Genomic DNA, 12279 nt, shown 5'->3' on the forward strand with positions numbered 1-12279 from the left:
CTTCATAAACATTGAATAAACCACTATCAGCATCAATGGTTCCTACTTGTCATTAATATCAGCATTAATAAGAGATTCAGGAGACAGTCTGTAGGTACATGCTGAGGTCAAATGAAACCCTGCTAATACCCTGACTTACAGAATTCAGGTGTCAGCCTAAATACACTAACCCTGGACTGAAACCTGATTAAACCACACTGAGTATTTCTGGTGGTCATGTTGTATAAGACTCTGGAGACACTGGACAGGGTGTAGAGAAGATTCACTGCAAGTGTGCAGGGTTTTTTTAACCACCGAGGCTGTGGAAATGGACTCTCTTTGGTCACAAACTCCACTGGTCACTGCATTTAACTTGAATATTTTACACAGTTATTGATTATTGAGTGATGAATAAATGTGTTCCTCTGAGACAGGCAAGAAGTGGTAAGATAAAGGAACCTTGGATGACGAGAGCGGTGGACCTTCTCGTCAAAAGGAAGAAGGTAACTTACATAAGGTGGAGGAAGCTAGGGTCAAGCTCAGCTCAAGAGGATTACAGGTAAAAACAATGACTGCAGATGCTGGAAACCAGATTCTGGATCAGTGGTGCTGGAAGAGCACAGCAGTTCAGGCAGCATCCAATGAGCAGCGAAATCGACGTTTCGGGCTTTTGCCTGATGAAGGGCTTTTGCCCGAAACGTCGATTTCGCTGCTCGTTGAATGCTGCCTGAACTGCTGTGCTCTTCCAGCACCACTGATCCAGAATCTAGAGGATTACAGGCAGGTGAGGAAGAAGCTCAAAAATGGTCTGAGGAGAGCCAGGAGGGGGCACAAGAAAGGCTTGGCAGGAAGGATTAGTGAGAATCCAAAGGCATTTTACAAGTATGTGAGGAATAAGAGAATGATCAAAGAAAGAATAGGGCCGATCAGGGATAGCACAGGGATCTTGGGTACAGAGTCTGAGGAGGTAGGGGAAGCCTTAAATGAGTTAGGACCTTGTAGTGAATGAAACCATTGAGGAGCAGGTAAGCATGCTGGAACGGATAGAGATTGAGGAAGCTGATGTGCTGAAAATTTTGACAAATATTAAGATTGACAAGTCACCAGGGCCAGACCAGATTTGGGAAACGAGAAATCTGATTGCTTCGTCGCTTGTGAAGATCTTTGCATCCTCGCTCTCCACCGGAGTCGTACCTGAGGATTGGAGGGAGGCAAATGTAATTCCTCTCTTCAAGAAAGGAAATAGGGAAATCCCCGGCAATTACAGACCAGTCAGTCTCACGTCTGTCATCTGCAAGGTATTAGAAAGGATTCTGAGGGATAGGATTTATGACCAGCTGGAAGAGCATGCAGTCAGCACAGCTTTGTGAGGGGCAGGTCATGCTTCACAAATCTTATTGAGCTCTTTGAGGATGTTGACAAGTTGATGAGGGTCGAGCTGTGGATGTGGTGTATACGGATTTCAGCAAGGCATTTGAGAAGGTTCCCCTTGGTAGGCTCATTCAGAAGGTCAGGAGGAATGGGATTCAGGGGAACATAGCTGTCTGGATACAGAATTGGCTGGTTGACAGAAGACAGCGAGTGGTAGTGGGAGGAAAGTATTCTGCCTGGAAGTTAGTAGTGAGTGGTGTTCCACAGGGCTCTGTCCTTGGGCCTCCACTCTGTGTAATTTTTATCAATGACTTGGATGAGGGGATTGAAGGATGGGTAAGCAAGTTTGCAGATGACACAAAGATTGGAGGTGTCATTGACAGTATAGAGGGACATTGACAGGATGCAGAGATGGGCTGAGAGGTGGCAGATGGAGTTCAACCTGGATAAATGCGAGGTGATGCAAACTTGAAAGCTGAGTACAGGATTAAGGATAGGACTCTTGGCAGTGTGGAGGAACAGAGGGATCTTGGTGTGCAGGTACATAGATCCCTTAAAATGGCCACCCAAGTGGACAGGGTTGTTAAGAAAGCATATGGTGTTTTGGCTTTCATTAACAGGGGGATTGAGTTTAAGAGCCGTGAGATCTTGTTGCAGCTCTATAAAACTTTGGTTAGACCGCACTTGGAATACTGCGTCCAGTTCTGGTCGCCCTATTATAGGAAAGATGTGGATGCTTTGGAGAGGGTTCAGAGGAGGTTTACCAGGATGCTGCCTGGACTGGAGGGCTTATCTTATGAAGAGAGGTTGACTGAGCTCAGAACCTTTTCATTGGAGAAATGGAGGAGGGGAGGGGACCTAATTGAGGTGTACAAGATAATGAGAAGCATAGATAGAGTCGATAGCCAGAGACTATTTCCCAGGGCAGAAATGGCTAACACGAGGGGTCATAGTTTTAAGCTGTTTGCCGGAAAGTATAGAGGGGATGTCAGAGGCGGGTTCTTTACACAGAGAGTTGTGAGAGCATGGAATGCGTTGCCAGCAGCAGTTGTGGAAGCGAGGTCATTGGGGACATTTAAGAGATTGCTGGACATGCATATGGTCACAGAAATTTGAGGGTTCGTACATTAGGTTTACCCTACATGAGGATCAATGGTCGGCACAACATCGTGGGCTGAAGGGCCTGTTCTGTGCTGTACTGTTCTATGTTCTATCTGTGTTCTATGATTAGGCCAATTATATACTTTGGGTAAAAAATGAGGTCTGCAGATGCTGGAGATCACAGCTGAAAATGTGTTGCTGGTTAAAGCACAGCAGGTTAGGCAGCATCCAAGGAACAGGAAATTCGACGTTTCGGGCATAAGCCCTTCATCATTCCTGTTCCTTGGATGCTGCCTAACCTGCTGTGCTTTAACCAGCAATTATATACTTTATCAGCTTCAGAATGAAACAATTCACTTGGGGTGCAAGTCTGAGAGTAGCAAATACAAGTAGATAAGGTGGTGAGGTGGTGTGTGGCATGCTTGCCTTCATTGGTCAGGGTGGATTAGTGGTGCTGGAAGAGCACAGCAGTTCAGGCAGCATCCAAGGAGCAGTGGATGTTGCCTGAACTGCTGTGCTCTTCCAACACCACTAATCCAGAATCTGGTTTCCAGCATCTGCAGTCATTGTTTTTATCTTCATTGGTCAGGGTGTTGAGTATAAAAATTGGTGAAAGTGAGGACTGCAGATGCTGGAGATCAGAGCTGAAAATGTGTTACTGGAAAAGCGCAGATCAGGCAGCATCCAAGTTCATGCCCGAAACGTCGATTCTCCTGCTCCTTGGATGCTGCCTGACCTGCTGCCCTTTTCCAGCAACACATTTTCAGCTATAAAAGTTGGTGAGCCATGTTATAGCTGTGTAAGACTTTAGCCAGGCCACATTTGGAGTATTGTGTGCAGTTCTGGTCCCCACTGAATTGGGAGGATGGGAAGACATTGGAGAGGGTGTAAAGTGGTTCACTAGGATGTTGCCTGGATTGGAGTGTATTCGCTATAAAGATAGGTTGGGCAAACTTGGGTTGTTTTCACGAGAGCATCAGAGGCTGTGATGTGACTGATAGAAGTATATAGCATTGTGAGAGGCATGGATAGGGTGGGCAGTCAGGGCAGAAATATCAAATCCTAGGGGAACATAGGTTTAAGCTGATGGGGGGGGGAGTTTTTACAAAGAGGGTGGGAAGTGCCTGGAACATGCTGGAAGGATATACGATAGCAATAGATCCAGAGTTTCACAATCTTTGCTCGAAGTAATTTCATATCTCTATTTTAAATCTGTTACCCCTTATCCTAAAGCTATCACCTCGCATTCTAGATAGCCCCATTGTGAGGAAATATCCTCTCTGCAGCGACTTTGTCAATCCCTTATAGACCTCAGTGAGATCGCCTCTCATTCTCTAAACTCCAGAGAGAACAGGCCTAAACTGCTCAATCTCTCTGCATGCCTGGAAACCCCTGACGTCTGGAATCAATCTCGTGACCCTTCTCTGAACTGCCTCCAATGTTCCTCAAATAAAGGGACCAAACTCTCCACAATGCTTCAGGTGCAGTCTCACTAATACCATGTACATTGCAGCAACACTTCCCTACTTACACACTCCATTCCTTTTACAATAAATGGCAACATTTCTGGCCTTCCTTATTACCTGCTGAAGCTGAATCCTAGTTTTCTACAATTCATGTACAAGGACACCCAGGTCCCTCTGCACTGACGCACTCTGATGTTTCTCTCCATTTAGATAATAAGTTACCTTTCTATTCCTCTGACTGAAATGAGTGACCTCATACTTATTCCACATTAAACTCCATGTACTAAATGTTGTCCCATTCAATGTCTATGTTCATTGAAATTTACTTCCCACCTATTTTTGTGCCATCTGAAAATCTGGCCATTTTACCTTCTATCCCTTCAGCCAAGACATTGGTATCGAATGTAAGTAGTTCGGAGCCCAAGGACCGAACTCTGTGACACCCCTCTAGTTGCACCTTGCCACCCAGAAGGACTCACTTTAAACTAACTGGTTTGTAGTTTCAGACTGTCTGCCTCCCTCCCCTGTCACATTAGGACGCTTTACTATCATTTTCTAATCCTTTGGAACCTCTCCTACGTCGGGAATTCTAGAATACTATAACCAATGGATCCACATTCGCTCTGGCTACTTTCTTTAAGTCCTTAGGACGTAACCTACCAAAGCTCTGGGACTTATCTGCCCTCAATCCCAATCGGTTATCCCTCATGATGATGTTCTAACTTTTGCACTTTTCTGTAACATCTACAATTGATACTAGTGTTCTCCACCTTGAAACTGAAAGATAAGATTGTTTTAGTATCTCTGTCATTTCTGTGCTCTCCGCGCCCCCCTCCCTCCCCCCCAACTCCCAACAACTCTCCAAACCCGTCCTCTGAGGGAGCTACACTCACTTTAGCTACTCTCTTCCTTTTTATAGACTTATGATATGTTTTTAGACTTTGTATTAGGTTTTTCCCAGCTCAAGGGTGTTCTCTCTGATTTCTGTCATCAAACCTCACTGTAATCCTGAAGAAACTCAGTTTACTTCACCTGCAGCAGTTGTTGTAAGCTGTGACATCTAACTGATAAATCAAAGACTACTTAAAACGGAACACCCCTCTCCCTAAAACGTTCTAGCCTCAAGATGTATAATTCACTGAGAACCAATCACATGGGTGTTGGCAGGTGGCTGTCATCAATAACTGGTCACCAGTCCATAGACCAATCAACTTCTTGTTACGAACAAAAGCTGTTTGTGCCCACTCTATTTGCTCCAAATGGTCTGTAGCTCCACCTCCAATTCCTATTTGGGTAAACAGTGGTGAACACAATGCCTGCCTTTTTAAAACATACAGCTACCCTTTCAAACACTGTGCTTTAAAACAACTTTCTCATCTCAACCCCAGATTGTTAAAAACCCAAAATAACAAGACACAACCCTTTATAGTGACTGCAATGAAACCAATCAGGTGGACCTCGTAGAATCTAAGATCCCTGCCTGAGGCTGTTAACCTGGCTGTTAATCAGGGAGCCCTGGCTGACAGACATAAACAGGAGTGTCAAACAACCTGTTCACTCTGGGAGCTGGATCTGAGGGAGCTGGATCAGTGTCCAGGATTCCCCACATGTAACTAAAAGGTGACTTGGTGAAGGGATACCAGCCTCCATGGAGTTATCTCAGTGGAGACGAGAGTAAAGTATCTCTTGGAGAATTTTACTTGCAATAGTCGCCTATGAATTGGGGTAAGCATTTCTGGCATCATGCTGTTATTTGGGAAGCTTGACTCATTCAACCCTGCTCTCCCTCCCTACTGAATTAACACACATTCTCTGTGATCTCCTATTCTATCAGAGGAAATATGAAGCATATTACACTGAGAGACTGGTGGTAAATTACATATCCAGTTTATTAAATGTAAGATAGCAGGGAATCCATTCAGACTGAGTTGAGTAACAGCTGTCTGACTGGCATCAGCTCTGAAATATGAAAGCAAGGCCCAGACCCTCTCCCTGACAGACTCTCTTTACATTTTACATTGACTATGCTACATTTCCAACTTACTCTATTAGGTTCATCACCACGAGGATGGTAAAGTAAAGAGAATGGCCGCCTGCTGTTCCTAATTCTTTGTACCGAAATCTAAGAGTCTTGATGACTGAATCAAGAGCAAGTAACAGAGGGAGGCCACAGTCTGCGGAGCGAAGAGTCGAAGAATTGAGAGGCTGAGGAGGTATAAGTGAGGGTCCGAAGGTGTGAAAAGTTGATGAACTCTGTCCTGTCCTGGCAAAATGTCTCTGTTACCCCACCATCATCAGCTGTGTATTCAGTTACCAGACCTTACCCTCTGAAATTCTCCCCTAACCTCAAACTCATCCACCTCACACTCCCCCTCGAAGGAGCTCCTTAAAAGCAACTTCTTCATTGGAAACATTTTGGTTATCTCTCCTTATATTTCCTTTGGGTATTGATGTTTGTTCAATCTTGCTCCAGTTCAGCAACTTAGAAAATTGGATTGCTTGCAGATGCTATATAAACAGAAGGTTGGGGGGTGATCAGATCAAGTCCCCAAGATATTGGGGTGGCTCAGCGGTTAGCACTGCTGTCTCACAACACCAGGGACCACGTTCAATTCCAGCCTCAGGCATGTTGCATGTTCTCTCTGTGTTTGTGTGGGTTTCCTCCCACAGTCCAAAGATGTGCAGATCAGGTGAATTGGTTATGGGAACTGCAGGGTCACAGGGATGGTGTGGGTCTGGCTGGGACCCTTAGGAGGGTTGGTGCAGCCCCATTGGCTTCTTCCTGCACTCTACGTATTCTATATTGACAGGACAGGGATTCTAGAAATAGGACCATCGTCTGACAATTCGGGAGAGGTGTGAGGAAGCACTTTGACATACAAAGGGTAGGACAGGTTTCCATAAACAGCAGTGGATGATGGATATTAAAACTGAAATAGATACATTTTTGTTAAGCAGAAGGACAAAGTGATATCAGCCAAAAGCAAGAAATGGTATTAGGCCACAGATAAGTGGTGGACTCACTAAATGATGGAACAGACTTCAGGGGCTGAATGGCCTTCTCCTATTCCATAGTCTGACTCTAAATATAAGGTACTGTTGTGTAAGAACAGGTCTGTAACAGCAGTAAGTGATGGACCTGGTAGTGTCTATGGACAGAGATGAACCCAGGTCCTGTTCTGATCCAGCAGGGGCTGAATCTGACGGTCGTTCAGCATCTTTAACCAGCTTCATCGGGAGAATCCTTCATCGCAAAGATACGTGTGGACTGTGTAACTAAGGTTAAATCTGTGGTGAATCTCTTCCTGGTGATGGTGCCACACACCAACACTCGCAGAACCAGTGCCATCACTGCTCGATCCCTCGCATGGGGCACAATATCTTGTAAGCCACTGTGTACGCCTGCACATAGACACGGAGTTGGTTCATCCTGCAGACACAACAGGGTGACCATTATTCTGGCACACATTGGAAAATCTGCATTGATCAGGCAAAAACTGTCAACACATCAGCTCCATGATGTGTGTGGAGAATGAAAGACTGATTGCAGACTGAAAGGGAATTGATGGGAGTTGGTGGAACATCAACAAATATAATTCCCCTGAGGGAAGTGTCAGTTTATATTCGGGGGAGGAACAAACACGCCAGTACTTCCTGTGGGAGACCACTGAGAGAGGTCAGCCAGAGACTGACCCAGGGCGGACATGCTCACAGGACGCAGGAGTTACAAAAGATCACAGAATCATTTACAGCCCTGCAGGATGCTGTTCGGCCCATTGAGCTCATGTAGCTTCTCTGTGTGGCAGTTCAACCAATCCACCTTCAATGCAAGACTCCCTGGGGTCAGTGCAGAGGGAGCTTTACTCTGTATCTAACCCTGGGCTGTCCCTGTCCTAGGAGTGTTTGATGGGACTGTGTAGAGAGAGCCTTACTCTATCTCACAAACATGATTGAGTTTTTTAAGAAAGTAACAAAGAGGATTGATGAGGGCAGAGCAGTAGATGTGATCTATATGGACTTCAGTAAGGCGTTCGACAAGGTTCCCCATGGGAGACTGATTAGCAAGGTTAGATTTCATGGAATACAGGGAGAACTAGCCATTTGGATACAGAACTGGCTCAAAGGTAGAAGACAGAGGGTGGTGGTGGAGGGTTGTTTTTCAGACTGGAGGCCTGTGACCAGTGGAGTGCCACAAGGATCGGTGATGGGTCCTCTACTTTTCATCATTTATATAAATGATTTGGATCAAGCATAAGAGGTTTAATTAGTAAGTTTGCAGATGACACCAAAATTGGAGGTGTAGTGGACAGCGAAGAGGGTTACCTCAGATTACAACAGGATCTGGACCAGATGGGCCAATGGGCTGAGAAGTAACAGATGGAGTTTAATTTAGATAAATGTGAGGTGCTGCATTTTGGGAAAGCAAATCTTAGCAGGACTTATACACTTAATGGTAAGGTCCTAGGGAGTGTTGCTGAACAAAGAGGCCTTGGAGTGCAGGTTCATAGCTTCTTGAAAGTGGAGTCGCAGGTAGATAGGATAGTGAAGAAGATGTTTGGTATGCTTTCCTTTATTGGTCAGAGTATTGAGTACAGGAGTTGGGAGGTCATGTTGTGGCTGTACAGGACATTGGTTAAGCCACTGTTGGAATATTGTGTGCAATATCGGAAAAATGTTGTGAAACTTGAAAGGATTCAGATAGGATTTACAATGATGTTGCCAGGGTTGGAGGATTTGAGTATTTGGGGGGGGGGGGGTGTTGAATAGATCGGGGCTGTTTTCCCTGGAGTGTCGGAGGCTGAGCGATGACCTTATACAGTAGAGGTTTATAAAATCATGAGAGGCATGGATAGGATAAATGGACAAAGTCTTTTCCCTGGGGTCAGGTGGTCCAGAACTAGAGGGCATAGGTTTAGGGTGAGAGGGGAAAGATATAAAAGAAACCTAAGGGGCAACTTTTCACACAAAGTGTGGTGCGTGTATGGAATGAGCTGCCAGAGGAAGTGGTTGAGGCTGGTACAATTACAACATTTAAGAGGCATCTGGATGGGTATATGAATAGGAAGGGTTTGGAGGGATATGGGCCGGGTGTTGGCAGGTGGGACTAGAATGGGTTGGGATATCTGGTCAGCATGGACGGGTTGGACCGAAGGGTCTGTTTCTGCGCTATTCATCTCTATGACTCTGTGTCTAACCCTGTGCTGTCCCTGTCCTGGTAATGTTTGATGGGGACAGTGTAGAGAGTGCTTTACTTTGTATCTAACCCCGTCCCTGTACTGGGAGGGTTTGATGGGGATGGTGTAGATGGAGTTTTACCAGGCAGTACCTGTATTTGATGCAGAGTTGGACCCCGAGGGGCCCACAACGCTCCACATAGCTCTGACGAATGGCCTGGCGGGTAGCTCTGACTGTGCTCACCGTCGTCGTCACCAGAGGACACGTGCTACAGGGTGAGGGGACGGAAATGTCAGCAGGAGCTTCATACACCCTCCCCCCCCAACTCCGTGCTCCCCCACACTCCCCCTGCTCCCCCCCCACACACCCCATGCTCCACCCCTACACTCCCCCTGCACCACACTCTCCTTCGCCACACTCCCCCTGCTCCCACCTACACTCCCCCCACTCCCACCCACACTCTCCCTGCTCAGCCCTACCCGCTCTTACCCCCCAACTCTTTTTAGCGCTACCCCCACGCTCGCACTATCCCCTAATCTCAATGAACAAAGCACATGACAGCACAGGAGCAGGCCCTTCAGCCCTCCAAGCCTGTGCCAATCCCGATCCTCCATCTAAACCTGCCACCTAGTTTTTAAGGATCTGTATCCCTCTGCTCCCTGCCCATTCATGTATCTGTCTAGATACATCTTAAATGATGCTATCGTTTCCGCCCCTACCACCTCCGCTGGCAACGCGTTCCAGGCACTATAACACTCCCTGTGGAAAGAACTTTCCATGTATATCTCCTTTAAACTTTCCCCTCTCACCTTGAACTCATGACCCCTAGTAGCTGAGTCCCCTACACTGGGGAAAAGCTTCTTGCTATCCACCCTGTCTACATCTTTCATGGCTTTGTAGACCTCACTCAGGTCCCCCGTTTAACCTCTGTCTTTCCAATGAAAATAATCCTAACCTACTCAACCTCTCCTCATAGCTAGTGCCCTCCATACCAACATCCTGGTGTGCAAAGTTTAAAATCACACAATGTTTAATTGGAAGCACACTAGCTTTCAGAGCGACGCTCCTTCATCAGGTGGTAGTGGAGGGCTCGATCGTAACACAGAGTTTATAGCAAAAATTTACAGTGTGATGTAACTGAAATTATACATTGAAAACTTGATTGTCTGTTAAGCCTTTCATCTGTTAGAATACAGTGATAGTTTCACTTCTTTCATGTGTAAATCACAAAACCCTTCTTTTTAAAGTTGCATTCTCTGGTTAGTTGTTAATAATGGGGGATAGCTAGGCAATATGTGGAAACCTCAAACAGATCGTTGTTCATAGCAAACTGCCCAGCTCTCAGGACAACTCCATACAACCCTGTCACGGTGGGCGCTGCAAGACATATCAGATTGTGGACATAGATACCACTATTACGCGTGGGAACACCTCCCACCTTGTACATGGCAGGTACTCATGTGACTCAGCCAACGTTGTCTATCTTATACGTTGCAGGCAAGGATGCCTGGAGGCATGGTACACTGGGGAAACCGAGCAAAGGCTACAACAACGGATGAATGGGCACCGCACAACAATCAACAGACAGGAAGGTTCCCTCCCAGTTGGGGAACACTTCAGTGGTCCAGGACATTCAGCCTCGGACCTTCGGGTGACCATCCTCCAAGGTGGACTTCGGGACAGGCAGCAGAGGAAAGTGGCCGAGCAGAGGCTGATAGCTAAGTTCGGTACACATAGAGAGGGCCTCAACTGGGACCTTGGGTTCATGTCACATTACAGGTGATCACCGTAGCACTACACACACACTCTCACATACACACAGACGCGCACACAGACACCCACACACACCCTTATAGACACACACACTCCCCACACTCACACATGCACCCCCTCACAGAATTAATACACACACACACACACACACACACACACACACAGTTTCTCACACTCACAACCCCCACCCCAGGCAGACACACACACAGACAGACAGAGACCCATATGCACACATATATTTTGTGGGGTGAATTTGTACTTGCAGGGTACCTTGCACTTTGCTCAAAAACTGCATGAATTTATGTAAAACTCTGTTATCTCACTTTGTAGATTAGAATCGATCTAAACGTCATGGCATAGACAGAGAACACAGGGGGCTAACACCTTCAACATATTGTCTAGCTATCACCATTGTTAACAGCTAACCCGAGAGTGCAACTTTTAAAAAAAAGTTTTGTGATTTACACATGAAAGAAGTGAAACTATCACTGTATTCTAACAGATGAAAGGCTTAACAGATAATCAATTTTACAATGTATAATTTCAGTTACATCACACTGTAAATTTTTGTTATAAACTCTGTGTTACGATCGAGCCCCCCACTATCACCTGATGAAGGAGCGTCGCTCCGAAAGCTAGTGTGCTTCCAATTAAACCTGTTGGACTATAACCTGGTGTTGTGTGATTTTTAACTTTGTATACCCCAGTCCAACACCAGCATCTCCAAATCATAACATCCTGGTAAACCTCCTCTGCACACTCTCCAAAGCATCCACATCCTTTTGGTAATGTAGCGACCAGAACTGTACACAGTATTCCAAATGTGGCCGAACTAAAGTCCTATACACCTGTAACATGACCTGCCAACTCTTGTACTCAATATCCCGTCTAATGAAGGAAAGCAAGCCGTATGCCTTTACTGACCTGTGTTGCCACCTTCAGGGAACAATGGACCTGAACACCCAGATCTCTCTGTATATCAATTTTCACCAGGACTTTTCCATTTACTGTACAGTTCGCTCTGGAATTGGATCTTCCAAAATGCATCACATCACATTTGCCTAGACTGAACTCCATCTGCCATTTTTCTGCCGAACTCTCCAATCTATCTAGATTCAGCTGCATTCTCTGACAGTCCCTTTCACTATCTGCTACTCCATCAACAGTGTCATCTGCAAACTTGCTAATCAGACCACCTATACTTTCCTCCGGATCATTTATGTACAGGGCAACCTCAATTGTCTGAACTTTGATTATCCGAATGTTGGATCATCTGAGCAAGATCTCAAGGTCCCGATGCTTGGGTAAACTGTATTATCCGAACATTTGATTATCCAAACAAAATATTCCCCACCCATGTTGTTTGGATAATCGCGGTTGCCCTGTGTATCACAAACAACAGTGGTCCCAGCAC

At 45.8% G+C, this 12279-nt stretch overlaps 1 protein-coding gene across 3 annotated transcripts in view; it reads right to left on the reverse strand.

The window, feature by feature from the left end:
* Positions 1 to 5789: 5789 nt before the first annotated feature.
* Positions 5790 to 12279, reverse strand: part of LOC132815906 (multiple epidermal growth factor-like domains protein 6) — an 87893-nt gene continuing 81403 nt past the window's right edge. For all 3 annotated transcript variants that reach the window (XM_060825281.1, XM_060825283.1, XM_060825280.1), the window contains 2 exons: positions 9244 to 9360; positions 5790 to 7347 (listed from right to left, as the gene is read on the reverse strand). In XM_060825281.1, coding sequence (XP_060681264.1) covers positions 7266 to 7347; positions 9244 to 9360 — 199 coding nt within the window. In that variant the 3' untranslated portion in view covers positions 5790 to 7265. The remainder of the gene's footprint in view (positions 7348 to 9243; positions 9361 to 12279) is intronic.

The sequence above is a fragment of the Hemiscyllium ocellatum genome, chromosome 5 (assembly GCF_020745735.1).
Source record: "Hemiscyllium ocellatum isolate sHemOce1 chromosome 5, sHemOce1.pat.X.cur, whole genome shotgun sequence".
NCBI classification, from domain to species: domain Eukaryota; kingdom Metazoa; phylum Chordata; class Chondrichthyes; order Orectolobiformes; family Hemiscylliidae; genus Hemiscyllium; species Hemiscyllium ocellatum.